General features: G+C 36.0%; 2 protein-coding genes across 2 annotated transcripts; both read right to left on the bottom strand.

Moving 5' to 3' along the window:
• Positions 1-2763: 2763 nt before the first annotated feature.
• On the bottom strand, positions 2764-4119 carry LOC125207063 (beta-D-glucosyl crocetin beta-1,6-glucosyltransferase-like). The gene has a single exon (XM_048106266.1). The coding sequence runs from the start codon at positions 4117-4119 to the stop codon at positions 2764-2766; it is 1356 nt and encodes a 451-aa protein (XP_047962223.1).
• A 1916-nt stretch (positions 4120-6035) lies between these two features.
• LOC125205618 (probable leucine-rich repeat receptor-like serine/threonine-protein kinase At3g14840) lies at positions 6036-19868 on the bottom strand. The gene is made up of 24 exons (XM_048104664.1): positions 19628-19868; positions 19325-19493; positions 18491-18562; positions 18050-18121; positions 17890-17961; positions 17721-17792; positions 17576-17647; positions 17388-17459; positions 17221-17292; positions 17055-17126; positions 16903-16974; positions 16404-16469; positions 16107-16169; positions 15922-15984; positions 15808-15840; positions 15697-15734; positions 8300-8670; positions 8004-8202; positions 7700-7834; positions 7459-7577; positions 7161-7371; positions 6798-7035; positions 6550-6700; positions 6036-6413 (listed from the first exon to the last, which is right to left on the bottom strand). The coding sequence occupies exons 1-24, from the start codon at positions 19713-19715 to the stop codon at positions 6048-6050; spliced, it is 2958 nt and encodes a 985-aa protein (XP_047960621.1). The 5' UTR covers positions 19716-19868; the 3' UTR covers positions 6036-6047.
• Positions 19869-20210: the final 342 nt, after the last annotated feature.

The raw sequence follows: 20210 nt of genomic DNA on the forward strand, positions 1-20210 counted from the left end.
AAGCAATTAAATATCCACCATTTCACTTAAGTATCATCTATAACTCACAAAAGTTGTTGAAATTAAGAAAATATTGAAATTAAATTAAAAACTAGCGTCTAACATCTAAACAAAGACGTAAACTAACTAATGATATGTAACAACTAAACAAAGACATAAACAATTGATAGTACTCCTAATATTTTATAATTAAAATAAAGACATATGTTAAACGTGCTTTGAAACTTTTGCATAGAAATTTGAATCCCTATATATACACGCATATTTTTATTGAATAATGCGTTTAAATCCAAATTCTCCATGTTTTTTGAGAATAAAGACATATGTTAAACGTGCTTTGAAACTTTTGCTTTGAAATTTGAATCCCTATATATACACGCATATTTTTATAGAATATTGCGTTTAAATCCAAATTCTCCATGTTTTTTAGAGAATAAATGTGTAAGGAGAGAGATGGACTAACCGTGAAGTGAGAAAAATTGCGAGGAAGATGTCAATTTTTAAGTCAAAATGAATAGGTTAGGATATCAACGTGGTCTCTTTTTATAAGTGAGTGAAAGGAACTTTTAATGGGCCGAGTTTAATTCATTTGAACAGATTACCTAATTTGATCAGATTACCTAATTTAATTAACTTAAGTTAATTTATTTAGTTTTATTTATTATTTGGCTTAATAGGCTTAATTAATGGGTTTGAATTTACAATTTGGCTTAATTAATTAGATTATACTACTAATTAATTGTTTTCTTATATAATTTGTGATATTTTATATAGCATGATATTCAATACTACTATCGTTCGGTGTCACGACTCATTATCATATTATCATACTATTATTATCCACATGGGATTAAGTTGTGGTATTACTTTAGTTGAATGGAGTGACTATGACTAATTATAAGACTATTCATCCAAGATTAAATCGTGTGATTTAGTTTTATGAACCTAACATACATATATATTCAATCATGAATAAAATCTTGCAAATCAAACGACTCCTAGTAGAATTATTTAATCTTTCTCAAGTCTTGATGTTGATGGTGCTCATGAGAAAGATTTTAATTTGAATTAGTTATGTAATAAAATTAACAATTCTACCTATAGTACTATTATTAATTGTACTCGTAATACATTCTTAAATAAAAATTTTGAAAATAATATTCTACATATTAGAATAAGAACCATAAAAGAAAGATTTTGACAAATATTGAATTTTTAAAAGAAAGATTTGGGAAATATTGAGTCCTTAAAAGAATGAATTGGGTAATATTAAATTTATTTTCCGACAATGAATCATTCAAACAAAGATTTGTCAAATATTAAAGCATAAATTGTTATGACTTTTTTGTTGAAAAAAGTCACAATAATTTTATCTTTTTAAAATTACATGAAGCATTTCAGAGTCGTATTTCTCATTTTATTTAATTTGAGTTTGGATTTTACCGAATCTTTCTTAATTCATTGTCGGAAAATAAATTAAATATTTACCAAATGTTTCTTAATTCATTGTCGGAAAATAAATAAAATATTTACCAAAATCTTTCTTTTAAGAATTCGATATAATCCAAACTTAAACTCAATATGATGAGAAATATAACTCTGAAGTGCATCATGTAATTAAAATAAATTATTGTAATTTTTGGCGTAAAAACTAATGACCATACTTGATATTTTTGTAATTAATATTATTTGAAGAAGTAATGGACTAATGGCAGGCTTAGCTACGTCATTATTTTATTTTCTTCAATTTAGAGTTTTAGACTGTTATTTTTCAATATTAAATACTTTTTCAGTCTAGCGACCTAAATTTATTGATGTTGTATCATAATGAAATAATGATGAAACATTTTGTACTCTGCATAGGCAAAATGTTAACGGCGTAATGTATGAAACACCCAAATGATATTTTGTATGATTTTTTTTTTACACCAAATGTCATATATTATTCAACCAAATCCATAACCATTACATCGTGAATAAAAATTGGAATGCAATTCAACCAATACTTGCTCTCAGCTATGAAATCCGATGCCCGAGCAAGCATGTGGGCAACCTAATTCGCTGATCGTCTTACAAACCTCATAGAGGATCGATCCAGAGACCTCTTTCAAAAGCTGACGACGATCTTCTACCACTGCCCCAAAAGTGAAACTCTTTGTATGATTTATATAAAACTAAGTATGATATTTTACATGAACTATGAAAGTGATGGTAAATATCCAGAGCCGGCTTTGATGTTGTTGAGGAACGACGATTATGAGCTGATATTCATCATCTGCAAATCACCTCTTCCAAATTAGTTGCCAAAGTAAAAATCAAATTTGAAAATTTTGCAAGGCTATGAACTCAAGATTTCCACCATTTTTTACACTTCGGAAACTTGTTCCTCATCCGAATTGTAATTGTAATTAAGTAATGCGAAACTTTAAGAATATTTAATTCATTATTCATTAACATAAAGAGTTAAATTTTCACGGTATTGAATCATTCTTGATGGATTTTTGGCAAAATAGTACATTTGAAAGAATCGACCTTTTAATTTTTTTTACCCTCAGTTCAATTAAAGTCATACACTTTTTATGTGTGTTACAAAAAAAACCCTAACGACAAATGTACCATTTCATCAATATCCAAAAAAAAAAGCTGTCTTAATCATAAGTAATAATTAAATGGAACACAATTTTCTGCAGTTAATAAACTAAAAAAGAAACTAGTACTAGTAGTTAATAAACTAACAAGAAATCAAAGACCAATAAATATAGTTCAATGGTAGCCATTGGATTGGAGGTGGTTGTCGTTGTCGTTGTTGTTATTGCAAAGCTCGAGAAAAGCTTCCACGACTTCATCGATCTCCTCATCGCCCTTGAGCCGGATCACCTCACTCATGCTGCCAGAGCTCCTCCTGAGGCCCTCGTCCGCCACAGCGCCGCGTACGACCCGTGCCACGGCCCCCCTCTCGAGCCTCCCGCGCGCGTCCCGGACGACCTCCACGCCCACGCCGATCAGCCCCACCAGCCTGGCATTGAGGGGCTGGTCAAGATGCATAGGCATAGCTATGATAGGCACACCAAACTTCATGCTCTCCATCATTGAGCTTATCCCACAGTGGCTCACAAAACCCCCAACACTCTCATGCCCTAGAATCTGAGCCTGTGGGGCCCACCCCTCCACCACCAGGCCCCTCCCCTCCACCCTCTCAAGAAACCCTAGTGGCAAGGAATCTTCTAGAACAATCTTGTTACCATCCTCCCTTTTGGGAAACCTCACCACCCATATGAAGTTTAACATGGAAAGCTCCAAGCCATGAGCAAGCTCCATCATGTCTTCTCTTGTGAGAAAATACTCACTCCCAAATGAAACAAATATAGTGGAACTCTTCTCCTTATTGTCTAGCCATTTAATCAATTCATGATCTATGGGAACTGCTTCTTGAACTAATGCACCTACAGCAACAATTTTTTTCCTCAATAGCTTCTCCAAATAGGCACTATACTTTGACTCAATCTCCCTAAAACCCTTGATCAGAACGACGCCGTTTGAGCGGCTGACCCCGTCGAACGCGTCGCTCCTGACCTTCTCGTCGGCCGCGAGGAGGCTCTCGCGGTGGGGGAGCTCGTAATCCCGGTAGTGGATCTCCGGGAAGGGGAATTCCGCGGCCTCGGCCTCGGGGAGGGAGAAGAAGTGGAAGAGGTAGGCCATCATGGTGGCGGAGCTGGTGATGAACTCCACGGCCGGGATCCCGAGCTCCTTCGCCACGAGCGGGGCCCACGGCTGGAGGAAGTCGTAGACGAGGAGGTCGGGGCGGAGCTGGCCCAGGACGCGGCGGAGCTCGGGGGCGGCGAGGTCGAGCGTGCGCTTGAGGAGGGGCATGAGGTCGGGCGGGAGGCCGTTGGTGGTGTGGAGCCCGGCGGCGAGGTGGGTCTCCGGGAGGCGGAGCGGGACGAGGCGGAGGGAGGAGGAGGCGGCGCCGAGGCTGCCCTCGACGGACCTGAGGTTGGCGGCGGTGGAGCAGAGGTGGACGGAGAAGTTTCGGAGGGAGAGGCGCTTGGCGAGCTCGAGGTAGGGCGAGATGTGGCCGTGGGCGAGCCACGGGAACATCACGATGGTTAGACGTTCCATTACTAAATCAAATCAAATAAATTCTTATGCTTTGGTTGAGAAATGTGGTTGATTGAAGGGGGAAGAATGGTGCCATTTTTATAGTGCATGTCACCGTATTTAGGGTTTAGGGTTTCGAGTTTCGACTATCGTTTTCGTGTCAATATTTTCTTTCCGTGAGAATAATTTGTTTATGGAATATGAAGGTTTGGAATAAAGATGGTATGTAGTATATTTTTTTTTTATGTTTTCATGAGAGGGTCATTAATTTTGGGGAAAATGTTTTCATATTTTGGGATCATGAATAAATTTAGATTCACGTTATATTTTTTCCATGTGTGGCTTCTTCGTGGATTCACTTGTCCACCGACTCATATTTTCTCCCAATTTAATTAGGGTTTATATGAGATTCGGATTTCGGAATGGAAATGATTTTTGCATGGGGTGTGTGGATGAATTAGTTTTTGTCATACGAATTGATGAGTCATTATTGGGTAAATAAAATCAATGGTTGAGTCTTTACCAAAAAAATAAAAAAATCAATGGTTGAGAAGCCATTTTTTATATTCCGAGCTAATATATTATTTTTACTTATTGAATGAATCTTGCAATTTTCCTTATTGAATATATCTTGCAAAATCTTTATTTTATACATATGGAATCTTGCAAAAAATTTCTTATGCTTTGGTTGAGAAATGTGGTTGATTGAAGGGGAGAAAAATGGTGCCATTTTTATAGTGCATGTCACCATATTTAGGGTTTCGAGTTTCGACTATAGTTTTCGTGTCAATATTTTCTTTCCGTGAGAATAATTTATTTATGGAAAATGAAGGTTTGGAATAAAGATGGTATGTAGTATATTTCACTGTAGATTTTTTTTTATGTTTTCATGAGAGGGTCATAAATTTTGGGGAATTTTTTTTATATTTTGGAATCATGTTTATATTTTTTTTCCATGTGTGGCTCCTTAGTGGATTCACTTGTCCAAAAATGAGACCGACTCATATTTTCTCCCAATTTAATTAGGGTTTATATGAGATTCGGATTTCGGAATGGAAATGATTTGCATGGGGTAATGGGGTGTGTGTGAATAAATTAGTTTTTTGTTAATAAAATCAATGGCTGAGAAACCATTTTTCATATTCCGAGCTAATATATTCTTTTCCTTTATTGAAAATATCTTGCAAAATCTTTGTTTTAGAGCATCTATAATTGTTTCCATTTTGGCGGGCATGCTGCGGGTAGAGCGACCATTTATTTTTTCTACTTTTTAAAATGTGTTTCTTCCTCCAAATTTATTTTTTGCCATTTTTATATTTATATATTTTCCATTTCTTTTATTCTCTATTAATAAAATGTGATTGATTTAATTTTAATTTCACTAGAATATGCATATTTGCCTATTAATTGAAATAAGATCTACTCCTATAATAAAATTTACCTCTAAGAACCTCTTTTCACCATGTAGTTTGTATCAAAGGCAACTGGATAGAGATCACCAGCAGAAGTTGTAGAACCACTCCACGGCATATCCATTGAAACACCCTCACCATCTCAGAAACCAAGTTTGGAACGCTGTCTTTCCCCTCGAGTATGCTCACTACAGCTGACATACTCGGCCTTTCTGCAGCTTTAGCATTGGCGCAAATGAGCGCCACATCGATAGCTCGAGCAATCTCTTCCAGGTTGAAGCTCGACTCTAATCTCCGGTCGACTAGCTCCAACAAGCTTCCTTTTTCCACGAACTTTCAAAAGTTGGGTTATTTGCCAATTTTAAAGTTCGTGGGAAAAACCCAACTTTTTGAAAGTTTCGTGGTATTAGATGCCAATATCCCTTTAAGAATGTAATAGAAAGTGAGTTGAAAAAGTTAGTGGCATGTGGGTCCTACTTTTATATACTCCCTCCGTCCCCCATTAGGAGTAGCACTTTGAGTTGAACAAGATAGCCTCTAAGAACCTCTCCTCTCCCAATAGCTTGTATCAGGGGCAATTGGATAGAGATCAGCGGCCGAAGTTGAAGAGCCACTCCACGGCCCATCCATGGAGACACCGTGACCATCAACTGCACACATTTCTACTTCATCGGATTTCGTCTTACCAACTGAGATGCTCGGCTCAGAAACCAAGTTTGGAACGCTGTCTTTCCCCTCGAGTATGCTCACTACAGCTGACATACTCGGCCTTTCTGCAGCTTTAGCATTGGCGCAAATGAGCGCCACATTGATAGCTCTAGTAATCTCTTCCTTGTTGATGCTCGAATCTAATCTCCGGTCAACTAGCTCCAACAGGTTTCCTTTCGCCTTCAAGGATTTCGCCTGAGTGAGAATTGGAAGAGCTCAGTCAAATAATCTTAGTGTAGAATGTTGAAAGGAAGAAATGCATGCACATTTTCCATGTTTGTTTGTGTGACGCATGCTTAAGTTAAAGAACATAAATTTGCATAAAATATACCCAGTCAAGAAGATAAAAGCTATCCTCCTTAGGCCTGATACTACTGTTGCTCCTCCCACTGACAATTTCCAAAACAACAATTCCGAAGCTGTACACGTCGGCTTTATCTGTCAAATACCCTCGCATTGCATATTCGGGTGCCATGTATCCACTAGCAATCACATACATATAACGAATAAGTTTTGGTTTTGGTTTTGGCAATGAATATTTGAGACAGGGAAAATGAGTACAGATTGATTTATGCTTACAATGTTCCAGCAATGCGCGTGCTTATGTGGGTGTTGTCTTCTTCGTCCAGCTTCGCTAGCCCAAAATCAGATATTTTAGGGACTAGTTTTTTATCAAGAAGCACGTTAGTAGCCTTGATATCGCGATGGACGATTTTCAGCCTCGATTCCTCGTGGAGGTAAGCCAATCCTCTTGCTATCCCGATGCAGATCTTTTGCCTCATTGGCCAATCCAGATGCAATTGGTGTTCTTCTGCGCCTGTTAAGAGTGATGAATGTGATTAATTGAGATTTACAAAATTTACAAAACATGGCATGGGAAAACTGGTTCATGGATGACCTAAAGATACAAGTAATAATGATAAAGTTGTCGTATAAACATACCAAATAATGCACGAGCAAGGCTATTGTTTTCCAGATACTCATAGACAAGCAACAATTGGTTGCCTTCAATGCAGCATCCGTACAGCTTAACGAGATGAGGATGTTGTAAGGCGGAAATCATGCCTATTTCATTTACAAATTCGCGGTTACCTTGCTTTGATTTGGAAGAAAGCTGCTTCACTGCGATGATGGTTTTATCTAACAGAACACCCTTTAAATATACAAAACTTCAGACATCATAGCAGAATGAATTTAGGGGGGGCAAAAAAATCTTTTAAAAATACTAAATTGTCATTACCTTGTAAACGGGACCAAATCCACCTTCGCCAATCTTATTTGCATGATCAAAATTGTTTGTGGCTGCTCTGATTTGCCTTAGGGTAAATTTACCCGTGCGAAGGTCAAGTCCCTTCAAATCTGTAAGAAGCTTCGTGTAAATCAAAGAGCAGTTTACACGACTACTAAGCTCCGTGTAAGAATTAATTCACATCACATTAGAAAAATGTTGGACTAAATTTGCACACCATAAACCCCATTACCATGATACATCGAGTGTTTTCCCCCCAAACAGCCCATCCACCTCAGAATAGCCACAAGCAAAATGAGTGTGAAAATAACTGCCATCGCTATACCAACTTTAGCTCCTGTCGAGATGCCGCTTCGAGGCTTATAAGCTGGAAAAAATGATAGGATAGGGTAAGATGACATAGTTGAAAACTTCGAGTACAAAGTGAAACTGGTAATTTCACTAGCAACCAACAAAATGAGAACATGAAGAGAAGAACTTCGTTTCTTTATATTTTGTTTTGGAGTGCTATATCTGTAGAACCAGATCAAACTTACTAGCATGAACAACAGATATGGCTGAAATGAGAGGACCATATACGGATCTCTGAGGAAGAACAGTTGTTCCTTTTCCCGCCCAATAGAAGCGGATCTCCAAGGTGTGATCACTGACAGATGCGTTATACGGCACTGTTATTGGAGTATTCACTCCACCTGCTGCACTCTCAATGTTGAAATCCTTCTCAACCAGTTTTCCCTGAGTTGCAATATTTTGAAAATCATCAAGAATGAGTTTGGCAAATAAATATTTTTGCATTATCTTTATGTAGAGTTGGGGATGTTTAGATGAGAACCTGAATATAAATATCAAAAACACGCCTTCCAAGGCTTCCGTAAGTTGTGTCATTAGTAAACATGATCTCCGCAAAGTGGAGATCCACTGTGTAGTTTCCATTTCTCAAACAAAATCCATAATAAGTCAGTGAGAGGGGGGAAAGCCGTGCTGTGGAGTACAATTTAGATTCTGGCTGTCCTGAAATGCTTAAGTTGCTTGATGCAAAAGGACTTTTTCCATACATAGAATTTTTGTTACTATTCCAGAACTTGCCTATGCTGCTGAATCCCCAGTTTGTACCTCGGTAGAAGTTTTCAGCAGAGTTATCTGGTTCATATTTACCAACTCTTTCTTGGCTTCCACAGTTTATATAGAAAGAGTAGAAATCATCTGAGGGAAAAAAACACATGTTTTGAATTTCGAATATTTTTTCTAAAACCTGAAATAACAAAATACTGGCATTTTAAAGGGCCGCAAGGCATAGGAATATCCTCAGTAATTTATATATTTATACTTAGTAGTTTTACACAAACTACCTTAACAGTATGATTCTCTCAGATGATTTAACTTGGCTAAGGTCATTACTATGAAGCTCTAAGATAATTCAATCTATCTTTGAAAGTCCTTAATTCATTGAGGTTGCATTATATTTGCTACTATGTGTAAGATCTTAAAACCGAAAAAGGAAATACTTGAGAAGATAACTAAAATTCCTGTTTAATGCAGGTCTAAAAAAGATCCCAATTTTAGCGGCCTCGACATAAATGTGATCAGTTTATCAAATACAAGTCTGTTCATTTGTCCCTAATTGCACATCTTGGTATAAGTGGGTTAGAGTTATTGACGACCTCAACCTGATAAGTTTCAAGAACTACATGTATAAGTGAGTTGTCACTTACTTGACTTGCATTCTGGATTTACACAATAGAAAGTACCACTGCCAAAAGAATGTGATATTAAGATTCATGCTACATTGAATGATGAGATGTTTAAGTGAAAATGCATCAAACAGAAACCAGCAACTCACTTGGTGTTTCCATTCGAGTTGGCAAACAAGTTTCTGAAAAGGAGTGGCAATATCTAAGTCAGTATAGAAACACTGGGACACAGTATACACATAAAGCTGAGCATTATTTAGCAATCTCACGGGTAGTCTGTCGCACAAATTGGTTCTGGACCTGCAGATGTGAAATTGTTGTAGGATAGGTCACTGCAGCCAAATAGAAGGTTTTCAATTAACTACATTGCTATATGAATTTTAAGCACACAATTATCGTTCCACTGTTATGAAAAATGGGAAATATTAAGTTCTGGACAGAAAGGGAACCCCTCACATATTTTTTATAGATTTCATCAATCGTTGTTGCACCGTCCCGTTAAGGGAGTTCCCAGTCAAGTAACTGGAAAATGAACATCTTGAGTCAGCAATTAAACCAAATTCTAAATTCATTCCCCCACAATATTGCAACTCCTTAATATCCTGCACAATAAGTTCAAGTGAGTCACACAAAAGAAATGCCTTATTTTCCGATAAAGAAACAGAAAAATACTGCACTCACACATAGTCCCAACTATGAGAATAAGCAAGATTGGGGAAATTTGATTGATTCCCATTGAGGTCACTGATTCTTCTGCAGTGTGGAATCATCACAAACACAGATATAGAGTCTCACATAGAAAAGGGAAAATCTGCTTTCGTATTGATGTATCTTAAAAGTATACTCACAGATCAGTTAACTTGGTTAGAGAAGTAAGGTTGGAAGGGATCGGTCCACTCAGACCACTACCCTGAATCTCTCTGAGATATTGATTCAAGTTTAAAATTGTCAATGAAAAAAATATACAGAATTCCGAAAAAAAAGTGAATGAATGTATTAAATGACCAAATGCCTTACATTCTTGTGATATTTCTCCAGTTCAGGATAAAACTCGGTATGCTTCCCGTAAAGCTGTTGTCACTAATTCGACTGCATGCAAATCATAGATACATATGAAGCAAAATTAAGAATTAAAATTGAAAAAAAAAAAAAAAAACAAACAAATATTGACTCCTAGATCAAGGGATGATTAAGAAACTTACAACTGTTCCAAAGTGGTAATTTTTGCTAGGTTTGGGGATAACTCTCCAGTGAAATTGTTGGAAGCAAGCTGGCTACAAATTAAAGGAATGCAGTTAAAAGAGACTAATAATATCTTCATAAGGAAGTCAAGATAGAGATAAATCATTACAATATTCTAATTCGAGGAAGATAACAAAATCGTAAACAACACATCAATAAAACAACAATTCGAGAAATTGAAACTGCAATTGATGAGAAAAGAGGAAGAGGTGTTGGTACAGTTCTTCAAGTGCGGAGATGTTGGCGTATTCCTGGTGGAATTGGACCGGTGAGACGGTTCCCGATAACAGCGCTGCAGTAGGAGAGCATCCGTGCCCAATCAATTTGGGAAATGTAGTAAAAAAACGCAATTGGAGAGGAAGATTAGCAATGGCTTACATTTTTCGAAGGAATTCCATGGAGCTCCATTCTGGAGGGAGAGTTCCACTGAGGTAGTTCCGAGAAAGGTCACTGTAACGCGCGAAACTATTCAATTAAGGGATCTTTTCTTAATTTTAAAAATTCTGATCTTATGTTTTTTAATTAAATGATGTTATACCACCATAAATTTTGGCCCGATTCGGTAATGCCGGCGCGGCTTGGGATCGGCTAGCCGCTATTTGGCACGCCCATGGCCGATCGGCTAAGCCTTATTTTCGATTTTTTTTTTTTTTTTTTAAACCTATATAAACGCGATTTTCACTTCATTTTCATTTGACCACTTGTTTTAACGAGTTTACTTGAGATAGTTTTTTCTTTATTTATGCATGTAATTTTTTTTTATCTATGTAACTTATCTAAATGCAATTAATGAATTTTCCTGGTAGCGTCGTAAATTTAATTCCCGCTTTCGCAATTTTTTATCCTAAAGTAGTATTTTTTAATTATTTTTATTCATGGCCAAAACTGACGGAGCGATTGGTTTTTTGTTGTCATGACGCGGGGAGAGAATCGGGCCCTTATTGGCCTAAAACCTATTAGGATGCTCAAAATAGGACTATGGTATACTCCTCGTCCGATAATTCGGTCACTTTGACCGATACGGTTTTAGGTTTGTAATAAAAAATTTTTTGTAGCTTACAAACCGAAATTAGTTAAAAAGTTTAGTCTATTGCATTGTATAATAGGATATTGGCATGTAATATCACGAAACTTTCAAAAAGTTGGGTTTTTCCTACAAACTTTAAAATTGACAAATAATATCATGAACTTTTACCCTGGTTTGTTTTTTCCCACCAATGAAAAAAATTCCCACAAATAATATTATGATACGAATTTGTTTTCGTAATTTCTCGACAACAATTTTGAGAGCTTCAAATTTTTCAATCTTTTGAAGATAGTTTTTCTTGAAGCACACCCTACAAAATTGTTCTTCAATCTATTAAAATAACATGAATTTTTTCATTCGTGGGAAAAAACAAACACGGGAGGTAAAGTTCGTGATATTATTTGTCAATTTTAAAATTCTTGGGAAAACCCGTGCTTTTTTAAAAGTTTCATGATATTACATGCCAATACCCCTATATAATATTATTATGAAAAAGAAGAATAATACTTACAGGAGTTGTAGGAAAGGGAGTCCAACCAACTCCTTGGGGAGTGAGCCATTAAGATTCTGTGCCTTCAAAATGCTGCAATTTGTTTAACAATTAACTAGCTAGTCAAAATTTTCATAAGATTTTCCATTCCCATTACCATCTCATAATAGGATCCGCATCTAGATCTGCCCAAGGTTTATTGAACCGGCGGTTAAAATCGAAACCGTCGATTTTTAACCCGTGGTTCGGTTCAGGTTCAAAAATTTTTGAACCGAAACTGTGCCAGAACCGCCGGTTCCGCGCGGTTTCAAACTGGAACCGCGAAAAACCGCCGAAAAACCATGAAATCAAGCCGGAACTGCAAAAATCCGGCAGCTTGGAACCGTGAAAAACCGTAAAAAAACCGCCGGAAAACCGCCGGTTCGGAACCGAAACCGTAACCGCGAAATACCCTCGCGGTTCGGTTCAACAATTTCTAAAACCGTAACCGTCGGTTCCTGAACCGTGGGCACCTCTATCCACATCCATGCTCATCTGCAACCGCATGGATGCATTTATTCATTAAGGATCCTATCATTCTATTGTTCAATTTAAATACTTCAATTACTAAAAACATTTCCATAATATTAAAATATATTAAAAATAACCGAAATACTATTATAAATTACTAAAAAATTAAAAATTGCATTATTAAAATCCTAAAAAGTAAAAATTACATAATTAAATTCATAATAAAAAAAAATTGAAGTATGAACGGGAGATAAGTTGATGTAAAGAATGGATGATGAATTTGAGTATTTGAAAATTTGATCAAGAAACGATGGTTTATATTCTTGTAAATGTATGTAAATTTAAAAAAATAATATTTAGAAAATGCGACCAAGACTTTGAGTGGGGTACACAAATAATGTGAGTTACTATAGGTAGTCAATATTGAAATTATTTCAATTCAGTTAATACTTGGAATAGTAATCTAAAGCAACATAAAGAGTAAAGGACAATGGCTTTGTCACGTCGCACACCCGAACTCTACATGAGTATGATATTGTCCCTTTGGTCAAAGTACTTATAGTTTTACTTTTGGATTCTTCCCAAAATGCCTCCTACTGACACAGTGAAGGGTTGCATTTATATATTGCTTGCATCTTCTCTAATTCTCCGATGTGAAATGGTTTGAACCCCAATATACTTTGACTATCGGCTTCAAAACGGGGGAGTAGTAAGTTTTAGTAACTAATAAATCGAGATTTCTAAGTGGCAAAGAAGAGGCATTGCATGACTCTCCTTGACGAGAGGTCTTGTAAGTTGTAAGATTCAATGTCACTTGCATTGCATGTGGTATAGTATGCTTTCACCGTGGAATGCTCTGATTGTCTGGTTCCACGTGTAGTGCTCTAATTGATACTCAACATATACAATTAATATAATTGTTTTATTTGGGATTGTAGTTTTAAGAATTGTAAAAGAATATACATGAAAAAAAAAATTAATGGAATGTGTATCATATTAATTTTATAATTAAACCTGAGTGAAATGAGTGAATGAAATATGAGACTACTTATTATTTATAATAAATGTAATATATATGTGGATGAAAAATATTCGTGTAATGAGTAATGACGATTGAATGAATATAGTAGTAGTAGAATTTATGTTTTAGTACATGTCTATTTGTATTGATTTATATATTTATCCTTTTGCCTAACTAACTAACTGGGGTTAGAATGATAATCAACGGTGATAACCTAATAACCTATCATTTTATGATTAAAAAATATTATTTTTACTAAAAATAATATTTATATATTATAAAATGATATTTTTTCAGCATGCATAATGATACTTTTAATCCATAAAATGATATTCTGTTCTATAAAATGATATATTTCGTCCATAGAATGATAGGTTATTAGGTTATCACCATAAATATGGGTTATCATATGATCACATCCCCTAACTAACTAGTGCATTAAATCACTTAATTAACTAAAACCGAATATTTAAAAATCTTTTGTTTAAAAGAAATGTCTCTAGCTACAATAATGGATAAAATACTATTTTCAAAAATAATGGTATGTCTTTATTTTTTTCTTTTGCTTGGACTTGGTCATATTTCACTTACTAATATCTAACTACAGTACTACTTTTTTGTCAGCAAATTAAATTCCTTGTTTGATTGAATATTAATTCCTTCTGGACAAATGACAATGGACCCAGTTATTGTGAAATTCACATTCCTAGTTCTTGTTATTTGTGGAGACTAAGTCAGCATTATTCACTCAGTAAGATAAGGTTGTTTGAGGGGTGATTACGCAATTCATAATATATTTTATATTTATTTTGAATTAATAAAAAAATGTTTGAAATTTGCATAAATTATATACAAATTTGCTCTCTTTCCTTTTTGGTTCGTCGCTTAAAAATATGCACTTCTATTTTGGGTACTCTTCTCTCTAATGAGGTGGAACCCTTTATTCAAATCCCTCCAAATCGTACTCGCTTTAATTAAATACAAGAAAGATAAAAGGAATACTAATTGGCCAAGAATCCTGCCATCAATTTCCATCCTTCATTTCATCCATCCCTTGATTGATATCATTAGCTCATGTCAAGATGCTGCTTCCATGCTTATAAGCTGCACAAATTGATATATGGATAGGGTAAGACGACATGCAAACGTAATCTCGTTATTGGTTATCATCAAATATGTAATCGAAAACTTCCAGTATAAAGTGAAACCGAAACAATGCAACGAAAGCATGAAGAAAGGAACTTTATGTTAATAGTTTTTTATGGAGTGCTATATCTCTAGAACCAGATCAAACTTACTATCGTGAATGACGGATATGGCTGAAATGAGAGGACCATATACGGATCTCTCAGGAAGAACGGTTGTTCCTTTTCCAGCCCAATAGAAGCGGATATCCAAGGTGTGATCACTGACAAATGCATGATAAGGCACTGTTATTGGAGTATTTACTCCACCTGCTGCATTCTCAATGTTGAAATCCTTCTCAACCAGTTTTCCCTGAGTTACAATATTTTCAAAATCATCAAGAATGAGTTTGGCAAATAAATACTTTCACACATCTATATGTAAAGTTGGGGATGTTTAGATGAGAACCTGAATATAAATATCAAAAACACGCCTTCCATTGCTTGCATAAGTTGTGTCATTAGTAAACATGATCTCCGCAAAGTGGAGTTTCACTGTGTAGTTTCCATTTCTCAAACAAAATCCATAATAAGTCAATGAGAGGGGGGACAGGCGTGCTGTGGAGTACAGCTTAGATTTCGGGCCGGAAATGCTTAAGTTGGCTGGTTGGAGAAGATTACTGTTTCCATATTTATCAGTATTCCAAAACCGGCCGGTGCTGCTGAATCCCCAGTTTTTACCTTGGTAGAAGTTTCCAGAAGCGCTATCTGCTTCATATTTACCATAGCTTTGGTTGCTTCCACAGTTTATATAGAAAGAGTAGAAATCGTCTGAGGACAATAACACATGTTATGATGAATTTTGAATATTATTCTTCAAAACTTCAAATAAGAAAATACTCCAGCATTTTAAAGAGCCGTGTCAACGCATAAGAATATACTGATTAATTTACACATTCAGAGTCGTTTTACACAAACTACCTAGGATATAAATGTGACAAATTTATCAAATACGAGAATGTTTATTTGTCCCCAGTTGCATTTTTTTTTGTTCAGGTGGGGTTAAAGTCACTGAAGAGCTCAACCTGATAAATTTAAAGAGCTATAAGTGAGTTGTCACTTACTTGACTTGCACTGTGGATTTACACAATAGAAAGTACCACTGCCAAAAGAAAGTGATATTAAAAGATGATATGTGTAAGTGAAAATACATCAAAGTAAAATCAGCAACTCACTTGGTGTTTCCATTTGAGTTGGCAAACAAGTTTCTGAAAAGGAGTGGCAATATATAAGTCAGTATAGAATATCCGGATACAGTAAACACATAAAGCATTACTCAGTAATCTCACGGGCTGTTTTTCGTGCAACTTGGTTCCGGACTTAGAGATGTGAAGTTGTTGTAGGATAGGTCACTGCAGCCATATTGTAAGTTTTCAATTAACTACATTGCAATATGGATTTTGAGCTCACAATTATCATTCCACTTCTACGGTAAGTGGGAAATATTAAGTTCACGATGGAAAGGGAACCTCACATGTTTCCCTTATCTTCCATCAATTGTGGCACTGTCCCGTTAAGGAAGTTCCCAGTCAGGTAGCTAGAAAAAAAACATCTCACGGTTAGCAATTCAACCAAATTTGAAATTCAGAACTACCAATGCTCAAAATAAACATAAATCATCATGTGAGGAGAGTTGAGCCATATAATTACCAACTACGGACCCTATTGACAACTGCGCCATATGAAATATCAGGACAGCAAAATAAAAGCATTATTACTATTTGATTCAGAGAACTAAAAAAATGCTGAAAGTTGTCAAACAAACTCTTACATGTCTCCTTTTTGACCACCAAGATCTTGAGGAATCTGTCCTGTTAATTTGTTGAAACTCAGATCTCTGCACAAGAAATGATGGTATTTAAAGAAAACTCAGAGCATGATAAGAGATAAAGTTGTTATATATTTGATTTCACATTAGTTTGGTACATAGCAATGTTACCAATGTTTTCAACCACTAATCACTCCAAACCTTGCTTAATACTAATTAGAACAAGACAACTGAATTCATTCCTTCTTTGACTCTAATAACTCATTTTCCTAAAAGGGAAAAGAAACTTTGCTTTGCATCATAATATCAAAATGCACTACCAATCTATTACCAAATAAGATAACAGAGCATCAAAGAATGAAGCCAAATATACGAATAATATTTTAGCAAAATATCCATCAATTACTACTAAAATTTCCATCAGCTTTCTCTGAAAGCAAATAATATTTTAGCTTATATGACGAAAAACAAACAGTTCCACAAAAAAAACCATGGTACTAACAGACACTCGTTGAATGCCAGCCGTGCAATAAAAGGTGGTATTTCCCCTACAATATTGCATTTCCTTAATATCCTGCACAAAAAGATCCAGAGAGTCACGCAAAAGAAATGACTTGTTTTTCCGATAAAGCAACAGACAAATACTGCACTCACACTTTTTTCCAACTAGTAGAAATAGCAAGATTTGGGAAATCCGATTGATTCCCATTGAGGTCACTGATTCTCCTGCAGTGTGAAATCATCACAAACATAGATACTGAGTCTCATAGAAAATAAAAAAATCTGCTTTCGTATTGACGTATCTTAAAAGTATACTCACAGGTCAGTTAACTTGGTTAGAGAACTTAAGTTGGAAGGGATCGGTCCACTAAGACCACTACCCTGAATCTCCCTGAGATATTGATTCGAGTTTAAAGTCATAGAAGAAAAAAAAATTCAAGAATTCTGAAAAGGTGAATGAATGTATCAAATGACTAAATGCCTTACATTCTTGTGATGTTTCCCCATTTCAGGATAAAATTCGGTATGCTTCCTGTGAAGTTGTTGCCACTAATTCGACTGCACGCAAATGTAGATAAGTAGGAGCCCAAGTTAAGCTTGTAAATTTTAAAATTCTAGCAGAAAATGCACATGATGGCTACATAACATATGAAGCTGAGAATTAAGAAACTCACAACTCTTCCAAAGTGGTAATTTTTGCTAGGTTTGGGGATAACTCTCCGGTGAAATTGTTGGAAGCAAGCTGGCTACAAGAGGAAAATGCAGTTAAAAGGCTAATAATATCTTCATAACGAAGTCAAAATAGAGTTAAATCATTACAATCTTCTCATTCGAGGAAGATCCCCAAATTCCCCAGGTATGTTTCCAGTAAACTCATTAGCCTCCAAAACCCTTCGTAGCAACAAAATCGTAAACAACACATTAATAAAACAACAATTCGAGAAATTGAAACTGCAATTGATGAGAAAAGAGGAAGAGGAGTTGGTACAGTTCTTCAAGTGCGGTGATGTTGGCGTATTCCGGTGGAATTGGACCGGTGAGACGGTTTCCGATAACAGCGCTGCATTAGGAAAGCATCCATGGCCAATCAATTGCAGAAATGTAGTAAAAAAAAACGCAATTGGAGAGGAAGATTAGCAATTGCTTACATTTTTCGAAGGAATTCCATGGAGCTCCATTCTGGAGGGAGAGTGCCACTGAGGTAGTTCCGATCAACGTCACTGTGAATAACAGAATTTGTTAGTTATATTAGTTAGCTATATTCAGGGGTAAATCGGTAAATAAATCACGAAAGAAGAGTAAATTTCAATTCGACCCATATTTTTCTAAATACTCCCTCCGTCCCGATTAAGAGTCATACTTTTCCATTTCGGTCCGTCCCCAGTTAAGAGTCACACTTCATTTTTACCATAAATAGTACGTAGGTCTCACATTTCACTAACTCACATTTCTTGCTGCAACAAAACCAATATAAAAAAGTGGGTCCCACATTCTACTAACTTTTTCAACCTACTTTTCTTTACATTTCTTAAAACACTTGTCCGATCAAAGTGTGACTCTTGATCATGGACGGAAGGAGTAGTACTTACAAGACTTGTAGGAAGGGGAGTCCAACCAGCTCCTTTGGAAGTGATCCATTAAGATTCTCACTCTTCAAAATGCTGCAATTTGTGTTGGGTGCTTTGTATATTAATCATACTCAAAATTATAGTACTAGTAAATATTATATATACTCCAAGTAAAACAACAACAAAATATGAACAATCATCATGTACTTGGTAGCAATATATGGGTATTTTGATTTCCATCTGTGATGAGCAATGTATATATTCCATCCGTCTCATTAAAAATTAAGTGGTTTTTAACACGCCCTCTCACGTGTGGGCCGGAATGACACATCAGACTTCCATAACGTGGGTAGGCAAGAGAAGAGATAAAGAGATAAATCCATCATCGGCTTGGGCCTGCTCTGATACCATATTAAAAATAGGTCACTCACCCTTAGAAGAGATAGGATCGGCTTGATAGGATCATCACCAAGCCGATGTGGGACAAGATATTAGAATTTTAACACGCCCCCTCACGTGTGGGCCGGAATGAACACGGCCCCCTCACGCGTGGGCCGGAATGACACATCGGACTTCCATCACGTGGGTAGGCAAGAGAAGATAAAGAAATAAACCCCATCATCGGCTTGGGCCGACTCTGATACCATATTAGAAATGAGCCACTCACCCCTTAAAAGGCCTCACAAGGGAGAGGATCATCCACACTTATATAGGTGAGGTAGGATGGTTATCAAACCGATGTGGGACAAGATATTAGAATTTTAACAGTTTTCTAACGGAACGTTGCTATTAAAGCAAAACAACTATAGTCGTCGGCAACGGCAACCAACACGGAGTAAGAGTAGAGTAACTCACATCCTAGTAACATGACAAATTCCAGGGGAGGTGAAGTTGCACATTACTCCCTTTCCATCTTTGAAACTAGAATCCCACCATGGGAGCTCATTGGTGCATGGATCAACATCTCCATCAAAATTCCATTCCCTCTTCCCCAGCTTCCTTGCTACCACCGACAATGCTTCCACTAACCCCATTTATAAAATATATTAATTCAATCAAGAAATACTATAAAATACTATTGACCATGACCAAAAAAAAAGGGAAAAACTTACATTAATCATGTCTGTGTGTGTGTTTGTGTGTGGATAAGAGACTTACATTCTTGAGGAGGCAAACAAGTTGATGCCACATAATTAGCAAACCCCAGAAACCAAATCAATGCTACAAGCCTTGATGCAAACAACATTATTAGTATTTCGATTTTGTGATTTTGAAAAATTGGTCAATAAACGATAGTTTATATTCTTGTATGAAGAAGGGGCTGAATTGAATTAAAGAGTCAAAAAATTGTAGACATATTTAGAATGAAAGAACAATGGCTGCCGTGTATAATTGATGAAGAAGATCTCATTTTCAAAAGAAGATAATGGAGTAGCATATAATATTACTACTATTTTATTAAAAAAGCTCCAGCTGCATTAAATGTGTTCACTTTTATTGACATATTAATTTAAATTGAAAGTCCAATCTACCGAATTTTATAATTAAAGTAGTAGATGCTTTGAAAAGTGTGTCGTATTAAACTCTATTTTTATATTAAACCAACCAAATTTCAATTTGATGACTTAGTTTTCAATAAATGGGTATTAGTATTAACTAATTTTGAATCGAATTATAGATATTTACGATCCCTCTAATTTTCTTTTGAATTACATTATTTTCAATTCAATTACGTTGACTC

The sequence above is a fragment of the Salvia hispanica genome, chromosome 2, assembly GCF_023119035.1.
Source record: "Salvia hispanica cultivar TCC Black 2014 chromosome 2, UniMelb_Shisp_WGS_1.0, whole genome shotgun sequence".
NCBI classification, from domain to species: Eukaryota; Viridiplantae; Streptophyta; class Magnoliopsida; order Lamiales; family Lamiaceae; genus Salvia; species Salvia hispanica.

Coding starts and splice junctions, on each gene's coding strand:
- LOC125205618 (XM_048104664.1), bottom strand. CDS start 19,715: ATGTTGTTTGCATCAAGGCTTGTAGCATTGATTTGGTTTCTGGGGTTT. Junction 18,122..18,490: donor CTCCCCTTCCTACAAGTCTT/GTAAGTACTACT, acceptor TGTTATTCACAG/TGACGTTGATCGGAACTACC. Junction 17,127..17,220: donor CTAACCAAGTTAACTGACCT/GTGAGTATACTT, acceptor TTCACACTGCAG/GAGAATCAGTGACCTCAATG.
- LOC125207063 (XM_048106266.1), bottom strand. CDS start 4,119: ATGGAACGTCTAACCATCGTGATGTTCCCGTGGCTCGCCCACGGCCAC.